The sequence below is a fragment of the Corythoichthys intestinalis genome, chromosome 12 (genome assembly GCF_030265065.1).
Source record: "Corythoichthys intestinalis isolate RoL2023-P3 chromosome 12, ASM3026506v1, whole genome shotgun sequence".
Taxonomy (NCBI): domain Eukaryota; kingdom Metazoa; phylum Chordata; class Actinopteri; order Syngnathiformes; family Syngnathidae; genus Corythoichthys; species Corythoichthys intestinalis.
The window spans coordinates 48,654,266-48,670,034 of record NC_080406.1 but is presented as its reverse complement, the minus strand read 5'-3'; the positions used below and the strand labels follow the sequence as shown (position 1 = coordinate 48,670,034).

Here is a 15,769-nt window from a genome sequence, read left to right as displayed (position 1 = left end):
TATGTGGACCCTCTTGCGGAACTTCCCCGGGGCCGAATGGTATAATAATGTTAGTCACACCTACTATTGCTCATTAACTATAAAGCCTTTGCACAGTACTGTAGCGCCAAGTGGAAAAACACTACAAGCATTTGTATTCAGCACGACTACTAAAAATGTCTTACCTGCTTGACATCGTATCCCAGTAGAATAAAGTTCAGATCTGGAGAAACTGCAAACTTTGAGGCTTTAAAGGTGGACTGTGGGAATGACATGGTATAAAAAGGCACAACATCTTGAATCCAAAACACTTCACGAATGCTTCAAAAGCCTATTTTTTGTTTGTTTGTTTGTTCGGATTTTTAAAATGACAAATGTACTGCATGAAGTACTTACAAAAGTTGTGTTTTTCATCAACAGCTCTGTCTTGTTGCTTTCTGTGTTGATTTTCAGTAAATCTCCATCCCAATTATTGAAGATGATTTCTTTTTCTAAGACAGAGGGAAGACAGTTTTGGTACTGCTTGTTCTACTTCTGAAAAAGACAGCTCGCCAGTCAATCGCAGTGCTAATAGACCAGTGCTTCTCAATTATTTTCTGATACGCTCAAGGAAGACAGAAACATTTCTCGCCCCTCCCAATTCTCTGCCGCCACAGCAAATAGTATAATTTGTCTATTAAAGTATTATTATTATTATAAGTACACATATGCATAACACTATCCTTTTTAATATTAAAGAAAAGAAGTAATGAGGATCAACTTACAATAAAGTATTACTATATTTACATTGTTTTGTCATTTAACAGAAAAGACAAAGTGCATTAATTTGCCTGAATTGAAAAAAAAGTCACATCCAAACTGTAAAAATACACTCAAGGTACATTTTTTTCACCATTTGATACTGATTTTTTTTTTTTAATCAATAAATAAATAACAGTGACAAAGCAGGACGATTGTTGGCAATATTTGGCACATTTCCGCTGAAAAAAAATCAAGCAGTCTATCATTGTGATTGGGGTCTGATGTCTTTAAGTCATGTCTTAATTTATTTGGCTTCCTGCTGTCCGCTGCAAACATTATTAGACACAGTAAACAGGGTACTTTTTCCTTGTCTCCCACTGTATTAAAAGTCAAAGCCAAAAGCCAAAGGCTACATATGCTTCATTATATTTCCTCGTCTTAGCTCTTCATGTCTCCAGTTGTCTTTGCTGTGTGCTCTTGTTTGGTTTAAAAATACCGCGCACACTCTGAAAATGCTCCACCCCCAGCATCGCTCTGGACGGGCGTGCCCAACTATTTGAGAAGTACTGTAATAGACAAACAACCATTCACACACATTCATATATTACTTCATAGAATGTCAAATGTCAAATTTTAACTGTCATTTTGCAACAATAGTACAAACAAAATTCTAATTAAGTTAGTAGATGTAAAACAAAACATCCATCCGTTTTCAACCTGCTGTCTTTGGGCAAAAGGCAAACTAAACTCTAATTTGATCACCAGTCATTTGCAGGCACGTACTGAGTTTATTAATAGTAGGATGACCATACTTTTTATTTCTAAAAAAGAAGACACTCAGCCTGGCCTCAAGATACTTAAATTTTACTCGAAGTTAGCCCAAAGATGACTGGATAGAAAATACAGTTTTATAACAAATCACTAGCTGTATAACCAAAGACACAAATTCTCAGGGGTTACTTAACAGGCTTTATCATTCCTAAAATAATAGAACAATAATAACGTAAAAAATATAAATAAAAAAATTAAAAAACGGAATGAATCGGAATGATTTTTTTTTTAAATGCCTCTTCTGTATTAGCGAATCATCCTTGAACAAAATAATACCTGTCTTTTCAATTCTCACTGTACAATTAAATAATCTGAAATAGTGTTCTAATTAATACCTATTCTGTAAGTGTTCTAATGTCTATTTTCTCTGTTACTGAGCACAGAAGAACCAACCACTGCGAACACATCACAGGCAGCACAGTACCATTGTTTTCTGTGGAAAGTTTCAGTCAGTTCTGTCACTCGGTTCAACAGACGCTACTTGATCCCGTGAAAAATAATGAATACCGGACATTTTCATGAGTTTATAAAACCGCGTAGGACGGCCCAAACAGGATGTAAAAAGTGGATATGTCCTGGCAAAAGAGGACGTTTGGTCAGCCTAATTAATAGGTCTTTTACCAGCTAACAATCAACCGATTAACCCTGAGCCCAAAATCAACAACTCATTTGCTGACACCCACGACCAGTAGCGGAGCAAATGGAAACAGGGTCCGGGTGCAATGAGCATAAACGGGACCCCCTGAGTGGATCGCTCGATGGGGGTAGGAAGGTGCAAGTGGACAATAATTCGTGGGCCCCTCCACACTTTACGCCCACAAACAGGCCCCTTTAGAGCCCCTGCCTGGGTGCGGTCGCACCCCCAGCTCCTTCCTAAGTTCCGCCCCTACCCACGACATTCACCAACACTGGCCCTATACTGTTAATGTTAATCGAAGCGCTGTGCCCGTGCATTTATTGACAGAAGTTCCACTGAGGACTGTATACTGTAGCTCCATGATAATTGTGGTGTTTAAAATGTATCACATAGTCTGCAGAATCAGACAAAAAGAACAAGAGACAGCTCACATTGCTGATTTAGGCAAAGAGAGGGGAGGAGGACATTTGCCTGCGCAAGGCTCCTTGTAAACTATGCCAAGAATACAACACCAGAAAAAAGGAAAATGATGTTTGTGTTTGCAGACAACAGAATGATTTGGCAATTTCTCAGCTAAGGTTTCAAGAACACTATCAAAGCTTGCCAAAAACAAATCCTAATACAGTGGGGCAAATAAATATTTAGTCAACCACTAATTGTGTAAGTTCTCCTACTTGAAAAGATTAGAGAGGCCTGTAATTGTCAACATGGGTAAACCTCAATCATGAGAGACAGAATGTGAAAAAAAAAAAAACAGAAAATCACATTGTTTGATTTTTAAAGAATTTATTTCCAAAATACAGTGAAAAATAAGTATTTGATCACCTACAAACAAGCAAGATTTCTGGCTGTCAAAGAGGTCCAACTTCTTCAAACGAGGTCTAACGAGGCTCCATTTGTTACCTGTATTAATGCCATCTGTTTTAACTCATTATCGGTATAAAAGACACCTGTCCACAAACTCAGTCAGTCACACTCCAAACTCCACTATGGCCAAGACCAAAGAGCTTTCGAAGGACACCAGAGACAAAATTGTAGACCTGCAACAGGCTGGGAAGACTGAATCTGCATTAGGTAGAACGCTTGGTGTAAAGAAATCAACTGTGGGAGCAATTATTAGAAAATGGAAGACATACAAGACCACTGAAAATCTCACTCGATCTGGGGCTCCATGCAAGATCTCACCCCATGGCGTCAAAATGATAACAAGAACGGTGAGCAAAAATCCCAGAACCACACGGGGGGACCTAGTGAATGACCTCCAGAGAGCTGGGACCACAGTAACAAAGGCTACTATCAGTTACACAATGCACCGCCAAGGAGTCAAATCCTGCACTGCCCTACGTGCCCCCCTGCTGAAGAAAGTACACGTCCAGGCCCATCTGCGGTTCGCTAGAGAGCATTTGAATGATCCAGAAGAGGACTGGGAGAATGGTTTATGGTCAGATGAAACCAAAATAGAACTTTTTGGTAGAAACAGAGGTTCTCGTGTTTGGAGGAGAAAGAATACTGAATTTCATCCAAAGAACACCATACCCACTGTGAAGCATGGGGGTGGAAACATCATGCTTTGGGGCTGTTTTTCTGCAAAGGGACCAGGACGACTGATCTGTGTAAAGGAAAGAATGAATGGGGCCATGTATCAAGAGATTTTGAGTGAAAATCTCCTTCCATCAGCAAGGGCATTGAAGATGAGACGTGGCTGGGTCTTTCAGCATGACAATGATCCCAAACACACAGCCAGGGCAACAAAGGAATGGCTTCGTAAGAAGCATTTCTATATCCTGGAGTGGCCTAGCCAGTCTGCAGATCTCAACCCTATAGAAACATCAGCCCCAAAACATCACTGCTCTAGAGGAGATCTGCATGGAGCAATGGGCCAAAATACCAGCAACAGTGTGTGAAAAGCTTGTAAAGAGTTACAAAAAACGTTTGGCCTCCGTTATTGCCAACAAAGGGTACATAACAAAATATTGAAATGAACTTTTGGTATTAAACAAATACTTATTTGCCACATGATTTGCAAATAAATTCTTTAAAAATCAAACAATGTAATTTTCTGGGGGGGTTTTCCACATTCTGTCTCTCATGGTTGAGGTTTACCCATGTTGACAATTACAGGCCTCTCCAATATTTTCATTGGGAGAACTTGCACAATTAGTGGTTGACTAAAGACTTATTTGCCCCACTGTATGTTGTTCCGATTCGAAGACTGGCAAAGAAGCCGTCACCATTTATGGTAAGTTAGGGGCGCTACCGTGGACAAGTAGACCAATAAAATGAACAGGTATGCGTAACTTGTTCAAGATAAATTCATAAATAGGTGAATAGTTGAAAAGTTAATCGTTACAGTAAGTTGAAATACCTACACTGGAAACATTATTGATCACATTCGTACAGTTTCTTAAAATCTAAAAAACATTTCATCATGTTGTTGTTGTTTTTTTCTCCACCTTGATACCGATTTCTATATTTTTAGAAAAGGATGAGGGTAAAATAAAATGTTTTATTAATCCCCCAGGGGAAAAATTCAATAATTTAATAAGCAATTCCCGTTCACTCAAAGTGCATTTCTCTCAATTATGCTCCAAAACAGAACAAAAAAGGACATTTGTGATCAGTTTTGTTGTGTTAAATCACTGACCTCTATTAAGACTTAACCTTTATCCGTGAACAGATTGTTATTGGGGTTTCAAAGCGATATTGAGCCGTTTTCTCTAATGTGGAAAAATCATGACTTGTGAAATACTTTATGAGTTAATTCATTCTGTGAGCTACTGTCATGCATTTGAGATAGTTAGCTCTTCCAGCTGCTGAAGAGGTGGTCCGATTAAGGTTAAATTCCAAATTGTGTTTGAACCAGGTTGTACAGAACACCACTTGAGTCTTTTTTATTCATCATATGAATTGAGGTGATGCAGTAGAGAATGAATAGATGCAGGCGTGCTTACCACTTGTGTACATTTTGATTTGTTTCATTTTTGTCTCGAGGTCAACCACCTGAATTAAAGAATTTGGAAGATATAAAATCACTGTAAGTATTCTATTGTAAATGTCCTCTGTATGACATATTTCTAAATCATTCCCAGGTAAAATATAACACATCAGGCAGCGCACAAAGGGAAACAAATTCAATATCTTTACCATTTTTTAGGAGGAATACAATACTTAAAAGGTTAATTTACTGCTAAAAAGAATCCCTTTTTTAATTGATAAAATACATTCATTAAAAAAGCTAAACTTTTTCTGCTTTTCTAAATAGATATTATGAAATTTAATGATTAGTATGCCCTTATCAAACAATGGGCATGCATTTTCCTCACTTTTTCATCAAATCAGAAGACAAGGGAAAATAGTGAGCCTTTATTGAGCTCCAAATTTTAATTTGTCCACTACCACACCTGCATAAAAATTAATGAAAACCATGCAGCATTTGGTTGTCGATGCTTACCTGATCTTCTTAGATACTTGGGGACCATACTTTTCAACAGTAACGTATTTAATTTTTTTAATCTATTGTTAATTGACTCGGGAAAATAGTAGCCATTCACTCAAACAAACCTTATCAAATCAAACCGTACCATTTCTATTTAATTCAAAAGTAATTTTTAACACACTCTGTTTTTCTTAAGAAAATACCTACAACTAGGTTACAGCACAATGTTCTTTAAGCTTGTGTTCGTTTTGGAAAAATGCCAGGTTGATAGATGACTGCTATTACTGCTTTCAGATTTACTCATCCACTGAACAAGTATAGAAACGCAGTACTGTTGTTTTTGATATCATTTATCATGACCTGAACTAAAAGATCTAAGAATTTTTTACATTGGCACATAGGCATTTTGCATGTATAGTTCAGCTCGTTAATAAAAAATAAATAAATAAATAAATTTTTAAAAAAGAATAGGAAGAAACCCCAAATTTAACATAATTTGCCAGATTTGTATTTTGTCACTACAGTATATTATAATAGGTACCGACAGGCAAATTTTCAAAGTATATATGTTGTGGAAAACTAGCTTGACCATGTTAGCTTGGTACCAAATACAACCCAACCCACCCTCCGTTCAAAAAAAGTCAGCTTGATAGGTTGTTGAGATATTTGGCAGTTAGGGGTATGAATCAAAAGCTGGTGATTTGAGGATGAATATGAGGTCTGTAAACATAAGTCAGTGGTGACATAGCGCAGAGGTATTAAGAAGAAACCCATTATTTCCAGCGATGTTGACTGAGACTTGCTAGCACCTAATAAAAAATCATCAACGTAAAATTACAACAGCTAAGTTAGGGGTCTGGAACCTTTTAGACGGAGAGAGCCAAGAACCCAACATATTTTAAAATGTGATTCCACAAGACCCATACATTGTGTGTACTGTATTTATATGGCGGAAAACACTCGGGTGACTTGAAGTTCGGCTCTGAGACCCCCAATTTGGCCAAATTTCAAAATTGTCCGATATGCATGTGTGATACATCATTGGAAAGCTTAAAATCTCAATTTTCTGGGGGAAGAAAAATTTTAAACAGGAGTGCATTTTTAAAAAAAAAATAAAAAAAAAAACAAGTTTTTTAAACAGCAAAACCCTATCTGGAGGTGAGAGCCCGCCAGAGCAGAATTACAGACGGCATGACTTTAACAAATTATTATCGCATACTTACCATGTTTCGATCCAAAAACTCCATGTAGTATGTATCACTGAGTGTCAAGACACAGCTGTCAATGGCCACAGCTGGATTTTTTTGGAATTTTATGGGTGAAACATGGTAATATAACAAGGGTCGCGATGCAGAAAACGCAGACATCAAGGAGTGGTCGAGATGTTGGCTTTCATATATTTAACCCTTTAAAATGTTTTTTTTTTTTTTTTGTTTGGATCGATTATGTATCATCTAACATATCGGAGAAAATGTGACAGTAACAAAATAAAAAAATACAATTAAGCGATAGTTATGAGGTAGATTTCCGTGACTTTTTTACAGACACCATTTTTTTCATTGTGACTTCATTTGTTTAAAAGTTTAAATTATGCGAGTGAATTTTTTAAAGTCGTTTTTTTTTTTTTTTTTTCAATGAAATATTAGACATCAATTAATGATTCTGAGCTAAAAATGACAGACATATGAATAATAAATATAACTAGGCCTGCAAGCAGGACTGAACGGGCCCTCGCAATCTAGTGCAACTCGGACGTCACGCAACTCGGACTGTGTGCAGGTCAGGGTGGTGGCAGATCCTCCTCTCTAATCATCTCATTAGAACCTAACAAGCTCGAAAGTCGCCTCTTTACATTCACACACCTAACAGGTAAAAAAACTATTGGAGAGAGTACTACAAAAAAGGAGCCACTACTGAGCTGTGCAGCCAAGCCCTTATTAAAAACCAAAATTAATATTCTAACTGGGCCAATTCGACCAAGTGTGCCAAATATTGTGGCTCTATAAGCTGCCTGAGTCTCTGAAAAAAAATATTTCCTTTAAATGGCGAATAAAGGGTCGTCACGGCAACAGACAGAGACATGTGGACATGGGCCGTAAATAAGTATTTTAATAGGTCTTGAAACTACAATGACCAACCTGAAAAGAACTGGACATGTATTGGAAAAACGAGTGACTTTCTATTGCCACTAGTTGGCGCTGTAGGGTTGATGCAAATGACCCCTACAAGGCCCTTCAGGGTATGACTCTCAACAAGCACGGGAAGTTTGGCGCAGATATGTTGTATATCTGCCAAGTTATGACTGTTCAAAGTTTTTGGAGAGAAAAATTGTTGACAGTCATTTTCACTTTCCTGTTTGGACCCCTCCGCTTCAACGAAACTTCAATATTTTTCATCAGGCACCTGAAGACAGGTCTTAAGGCTTCCCTTATGCAGCTTTGAGGTAGATTGATTTTTTCCCTTTAGAGGAGGAGTTTGTCCCGTAAAAAAAGGGCATTTCCTGTTCCCACTAGGAGGCGCCAAGCACAAATGGTAAATTTTCAATCCAGTCCTGCTCAGGCTGGTATACCTCACACACATGCCAGATTTAAAATAGATTGAACGTTGTATGAGGGAGTTATCAGTCATTTTCCGAATTCGGTGTTTTGGCGAAAAAATGGCCGACTTTGGCACCCCGCCCAGGTCAGGCCCGTGAATGAAAACACACCATTTTGATAACTTAAGATTTCATATGCCTCATGAACAGTCTCGCCAATTTTGAGAATGATCAAACTAATTCCCTAGGTGCCAAGGTGTAAAATGTGCACACTGTAAATCCATAAAAATTTCACATTCAATCCAAAATACCCGATTTCTTGTTGGGTTTGGAATATGCATGCAAGAGACTTTTTGGAGCAGTTTTGTACAAGGTATCGACTCTCCGAATTTCATCCCTCTATGTTGAAAAAACCTAAATGGAGAGGCCTTTTTGAAAATTTCAAGGGGGCGCCACTGAGCCATTTTGTTACATGTTTTCGTAACGTTGCAAGATTATTGAACGTTATGCAAAGCCACATGTATGTCCAAATTTTTGTGAGTTTTCGTGCATGTTCAAGCCTCCAAATGTAAACTCCTACTGTGAACCGATAAAAATTTCACATTCGATCCAAAATACCCGATTTCCTGTTGGATTTGGAATACGGGTGCAAGAGACTTTTTGGAGCAGTTTTGCACAAGGTATCGACTCCCCAAATTTCATCACTCTATGTTAAAAAAACCTAATAGGAAACGCTTTTTGAAAAATTCAAGGGGGCGCCACTGAGGCATTTTGTTACATTTTTTCGTAACATTGCAAGATTATCGAACGTTATCCAAAGCCGCATGTATGTGCAAATTTTTACGAGTTTTTGTGCATATTCAAGCCTCCAAATGTAAACTCCTACTGTGAACCCATGAAAATTTCACATTCGATCCAAAATACCCGATTTCCTGTTGGATTTGGAATACGGGTGCAAGAGACTTTTTGGAGCAGTTTTGCATAAGGTATCTACTCCCCAAATTTCCTCGCTCTATGTTGAAAAAACCCAATAGGAAAGGCCTTTTTTAAAACTTCTTTCTGTCGCCACTAGTTGGCACTGTAGAGTTGATGCAAATGACCCCTACAAGAACCTTCAGGGTATGACTCTCAACAAACACGGGAAGTTTGGCGCAGATATGTTGTATATCTGCCGAGTTATGACTGTTCAAAGTTTTTTGCGTGACAAATTGTTGACGTTCATTTTCACTTTCCTGTTTGGACCCCTCCGCCTCAACGAAACCTCAATATTTTTCATCAGGCACCTGAACACAGGTCTTAAGGCTCCCCTGATGCAGGTTTGAGGTCAACAGATTTTTTTCCCTTGGAGGAGGAACCTGTCTCGTAAAAAAAGGCATTTCCTGTTCTCACTAGGGGGCGCTAGACCTAATGGGTAATATTTCAATGCACTCGTGTTAAGGGTGGGATACCACACATACATGCCAAATATGAAAAAGATTGAACGTTGTGTCAAGGAATTATTAGTCATTTACTGAATTTGTCATTTTGCCGAAAAAATGGCCGACTTTGGCACCACGCCCAGGTCAGACCCGTGAATGAAAACGCACCATTTTCAAAATTTAAGATTTCATATGTCTCCTGAACAGTCTCACCAATTTTGAAGATGATCCAACTAACTCCCTCGGCGAAAAGGTCTCAAATGTGCACCCTGTAAATCGATAAAAATTTCATATTTGATCCAAAATAACCGATTTCCTGTTGGGTTTGGAATATGCATGTAAATGCTTTTTTGGAGCGGTTTTGGACAAGGTATAGACCCCCCAAATTTCATTGCTCTACGCTGACAGACCCTAATGTTATAGGCCAATTTTAAAATTTCAAGGGGGCGCCACTGAGCCATTTTGTTATATTTTTTTGCAACGTTGCAAAATTATCGAAATTTACAATTTTCCAGACGTATGTGCAAATTTTGGTGACTTTTCGTGCATGTTCAGGCCTCCAAATTGGCCGTTTTCATTTGCCCTGAAAAAAAAAAAAAAAAATCCTTTGCAAAACAATAGGGCCTTCGCACGCTTAGTGCTCGGGCCCTAATTAATTACCTTCATGTTATGGCTGGGTTGAAACAAAAGCTGTTGCGCGACGTCTGTAAACGGGGGTTTCCAGGCTAAAACGAACAAATTAAAAATAGTTTGGGGACTTAATGTGCCATGAATCTGCTATGGCAGCATATAGACATATTGTTCTATCAAACACAACAGTTCTTTTGTCTTAAAATACAGCAGTTTATTTCAAAGAGGGGTGCCAGAGCAGAAACTGCTTTTTCATCCTTGTCCGTGTTTTCCGCCATATTTATGTATATAAACACACACTGTATATTCTATGTTCTTTTGCCAGCTTGTCCGAGTCCGTTTTGTAAGCACTGTTTCTTTCATGAACGCATTTGAATGCATTACACGGGAGGCAGAGGGTGGTCAGGCTCTGATTTTACGAGCAGTCTTTTCGTGGTTTAATTTTCCCTTATGAATTTTTATATACTCCAGTTCGCTCGGCATCGAGTCGGGAGGGGCTGACCCCGCCAAGGCCAATTGGTGACTTAACGCACGAGGCGATCTCGCCCTTCTCCGTGCGACATGAAGCATATTATTGTGACACACATTTGGAGTGTCCAAGATTATGTGCAAATGCGCCATCAGTTTATCATAGCTGGTTCATGTCAAGCGAGCCGGCGGGTTCAACATTTAAGATGACGGGTTGGCAGAGAGCCATATGCGCTCATCAAAACAGCCCTATTTGGCTCGCAAGACATGGGTTCCTGACCCATGAGCTAAGTGAATTAAGAGATATTTGCCTATTTTATGACACCAGAGTCTCGTCTGCCATTTTGTCTCCAGTCGTTTTTTGTTTTTTTTATTTATACATGCTAATCGTTTGTATGGATTGTTATTGCTGTATCAGCAGCTAGTTAAAAATGCGAATTTGAATGGCTGTTAATAAAGATGAAACTGATTTAATTTCTTTTTTTGTTTGTTTCATTCTGCAAGTGTTGATGTCATGAGCAGCTAAATAAAGTCGACAAACCACACGGATGTCTGACATCATCATTTCGGAGCTTAGCTTACTGGTTAGCTAGGACTTAGCTCCAATGTCTTGGCGAGGACAGAACCATGACATATTATACATGTTTTTGGATAGTTATTTTGAGATTTAGGGGTACTTAAAGGGTTAATTCCGATTTACGTGGAAATTCGTCTTGCGTCGCCAGCATAGGAATGGAACCCATTCGTAATCCGAGGACTACCTGTCGATGTCGATGTTAGGGTGCACAAATGCGGACACAAAGTTGGACCTCAAAGCAGACAACAATTGAGATGCGTTCAAGGGTTTATTAAATTCAAACAAAATAAACACACGATCGCGGAAAAGAGGGAATAACAAAATGGGTCTTTGACAACAGATTGACGGGGATCAATAATACTAAACTAAGCAGAGGGCAGAGAGCCAAAAAGACAAAAATAAATACACTCAAATACATGCACAAGGTAGAGGATCATAAAACAAAGGTAGCTGACGAACAAGCTAGCAAATAAAATGCAACTCAAAAGTGCAAGGTGTCGACTGGCGACCAGCAAGTTAATATCTCGGCACATTTCTCTTGGATCACCTGGGCTTAAATATGGTCTTGATGTCCTTGAATTGGCTGAATGCATTACACGGGAGCCCTCCCACAACCGTCTCTGTAACAAAACACATTCTGACCAACAGAATGTGACAGTTGGCTTTTGTTATGTGATGAATGCTTTTATTTTGGCGCATGAAGCGTAGAGTAGGTAGTACTTCAGCACACGAGTATAAGCGCATGTACACACAAAGAAGAACGTACTGTATTTGCGCACATGAAGAAGCGCGCATTTGCTCCCACAAACAAGTCACGCAGCCGAGTGAGAGAGCGAGGGGAAAGATTACAGCTTAGCTCGCTGTCTAGCTAGGACCTAGCATAAACGTCTTGGTGAGGACAGTACAATGGTTTAGATTTAGGGGGTATTTCGGGGTACATAAAGGGTTAATTTTGATTTACGTGGAAATCCGGGTTACGTCGCCAGCGTAGGAACGTAACTCGTTCTTAACTTGGGGACTACCTTTATTCCTATTTAAGGATAACATTCGGTTAATAGACACAGACACATGAAAACAATGTAAACTCTGGTGGTGTTCTTAATCTTGCCCTCCTTGTCATAAGGGAAGGCCAAATTTTGCATTCACTGTACTTATTATGCAATAACACAAGCACAAACAAACATCCTAACTTAACCATCCACAGAATCTCACACCCTCCCGTATTTTATTTCAGCAAACACAGCATTAATACATGAATGCTTTTCTCACCCCATGCAGTCAATTCTTGAAAATACATACCACTGATCCACTTTGCGTCAGGATCATATATTTGGAAGTTCCTTTCCAAGATGTCATCCAGACTCAACTGTGATCCGAGAAACTTTCCACTGTCATCTACACAAAATGATATAATAATATTACTGAGTGTATAAGCTGGATTCAGATTTGAAAACTATAAACAAATACTGTATGTTCCACACACAATCGCAAGGAACTTATTTCATATGCCATTTGTAAGACTATACAAATGGCAGGGGGGACTGCACATTAACATAAACCTGCTGGATTTCAGCTACGGAGATTGTGCACTCGGACTGTTAGTGATGAAGCTTGAGTTAACAGACAAAGGGGGGTATGGACGTTTCAAATGTTACCATACTTTATCAAGTGTGTTTTCAATGCCGAAGAATATTAGTTGATTTTTTCTTTTATCCCAGACAATAGTTATAGGTTGTTATAATTACCTGACACGTTTCGGCAAATACTTCCGCCTTCATCAGAGAGTCACTGGTGTTGGTGTGACGTGTCTTTATCAGTTGATGGATGAAGGCGTGACAAGTGACAAGTCACGCCCTCTGTTAACCATTCACTCTTCCAGGATGCTGGTCCAGGTAGTAGAGAGCGTGTAAGCCTCCTCAACCCTGTTGATGGTCCTCAGGCCTCGCTTGCGGATCTCAATGGCCTACCTGATCCAGCGCTGATGTTTGTTTCCTTCGGTGCGGATGACTCTGGCCTTTTCCCAGTCCATAATGTGGTTTTCCCTTTTGGAGTGATCGGTGATAGTTGACTTGTGATGTTTCTGTGCTTGTTCTTTTATTGCCCTTGTATGTCTTATTGTTCTCTCCTAACATTCCTTCTTGTGTTCTGTTTGTCTTGTAATAAAACTCCTCCCTGTCTCCCCGATGAATTATTTCTTGCATGATTTGAATAGAATTTCATATATGGAGTTACATTTGTTTTCTGGGTGGATTTTGTCCATTGGATGGACCAATATAGTGTTGCATGTGTCTTGATCGGTGTGTTTGTTGAATTTTTTTTATGACTCTTTGGAGACGTTCCGTAACTTCTCTAACGTACGGCAACGTCACCATATAACTTTGTTGTTGTTTTGTTTGTTTTTTCTTTTCCCCCCTGTGTTGTGTTGTTCTGGGTTTTAACCTGTGCTGCACCTTTTCCTATTGCCCACTGTGGATACAGACACCTTTTTAAGTGTCTATGATCATTGTCATACGTTCATGTAATGTTCCGACTACTGACAGTTTATGGATAGTGGGGTGTTCCAATGTCCATAGGAGGTATTGGTCGGTTTGTGTGAGTTTCCTGTATACATTTATTTTTATGTCGCCGTTGTCTGTGTGATGTATGTTTATGTCCAGAAAGGCTATGAATGATCTGTTTCCTCTTAATGGGTGAATGTGATGCTGCCGGTGGTGTCTATGGTGTTGAGTCCGGGAGTTGTTGTGTATGTCCTGTTGTTACTTTTTCCAGAATGTCATCTACGTAACGTTTCCATAGTGTGGGTCTGTATTCTGTCTGTAGTCTGACTTGCCTGTCAATATGAAAGGTGAGTCACTCCTGCATCCATCAGCTGATAAAGACGCGCACACCCAAGCCCGTCGACAAGGGGGGGCAACCAGGTATGTTGTCCCCAGGGGTGAAAGTGGCTAGAATTTCCTGCCGGAACTCACCAACGTGAAAGTCGCCACGGAGCCAGAAATTTTATTTTATTTTATTTTTTTCTTTCATTTGGGAGGGGGGGGTGTCAAACCTCTTAAACTACTGAAATGCAAAGAAAATTGTTTTAGCACAGTTATTTCTATAACACATACAAAAACTGATTTCCATTCAAAATAGTATTTTTTCAATGATTTGCAAAATAAAAGTTAACCAAAACAACAATAACCCCGACCTCCATCACATCACATTACGGTCTGTTAAATTAAACTGTCCATCTCAAATTAAATAATTTGCAAATGTACAGTGTCATTGCTTGCAAAGCGTTAAAAGTACTGCGTATATTGTCGTGACAAGCCGGTGGCAGGGGTGGGCTGGGGTGGGGTGGGTGGGGACGAGGGAGGGAGGGGGGGGGGCTATAATGGTCTCTTTCCCCGGGCCCCTGCAAGTCTGTTGACAGCCCTGGTCACACCAACACCAGTGACTCTCTGATGAAGGCGGAAGTGTTCGTCGAAATATGTTAGGTAATTAAAACAACCAATAACTATTTTCTGGGATAAAAGAAAAATTCAACTAAGCCAAAGAATATTGTCTGGAAAGGCTTATGAATTAGTGACTAGTGAGTCCGTGTGTTTCTTTACTTGTTTTGGCAACCATTTATGTGTACTTTTATTTTTCAGGGAGAGTGAAAGAGGCTAGCAATGATAAGACAGGAGGTCGAAGAGCTGGGGCTATGATGAGAGTGATGCTTCTTTAACAGGGTTGTATCCATATTGTGCTTAATTCATTTGAATGGGGAGGTTTTATGTGACTGTGAAAAAAAGATTAAATAATGATAATGCAAGATTTCTTGATTGTTATTTATTCATTTTTTACTCTCACTGATAGTGTCTTATGTTATTTAGACAATGTTTCAGGTAGATTGAGGAAATCATATTTTATTGTGTATATCAACTTTATGGACAACATTAGTTTAACTACTATTAATGAGTTATACAGAAAATTTGCCGACACACACAGAATGCTATCACCCAGGAGGACACCAAAAAACTACATAGTTTTGAGATCAAGAACACACCATGGAAGACCAAGACTTTGCCGAGACCAGAACTCTGTGACCCAAAGACAACACCTTGGAAGTCGAAACCAAGTCCAGACAAAGCTAGTTGTCTGTACCCTTAACGACCAAGCAGACATCCCACCCATTGAAAAGAGATAGCACAAAAGGCAGACTGACATAGGAATACTCTAGCTACCCATGGGTATTCAGCTTATGAATTCTCTTAGAAGACTGATTATAACTGTGAACCCATAAAAGTACAGTGCTCAACATAATTGAGTACACTCCCTTAAGCTTTTTATCCATTTCTCAAGGAATACAAGATGAGTCGAGCTATGTATAATCTCTCTATCTGATGATTACACAAAGTGCTGGATAATTAGTTTTTGCTTTCCAGTGGAATGTTTTGGTGTAGGATAAAGTGATACACTGTCAGCTTCTCAATGGTATTCTCCCTCTGCTTTTTCTGTCATTCCCATCAACCCACTCTATTCCTTCTCT

The 15,769-nt window shown here is 39.2% G+C and overlaps 1 protein-coding gene across 3 annotated transcripts in view; it reads right to left on the bottom strand.

The window, feature by feature from the left end:
- LOC130927144 (inactive dipeptidyl peptidase 10-like) overlaps positions 1-15,769 on the bottom strand; it is a 109,733-nt gene that overhangs the window by 55,297 nt on the left and 38,667 nt on the right. For all 3 annotated transcript variants that reach the window (XM_057852733.1, XM_057852732.1, XM_057852734.1), the window contains 3 exons: positions 12,553-12,648; positions 376-470; positions 165-239 (listed from right to left, as the gene is read on the bottom strand). In XM_057852733.1, coding sequence (XP_057708716.1) covers positions 165-239; positions 376-470; positions 12,553-12,648 — 266 coding nt within the window. The remainder of the gene's footprint in view (positions 1-164; positions 240-375; positions 471-12,552; positions 12,649-15,769) is intronic.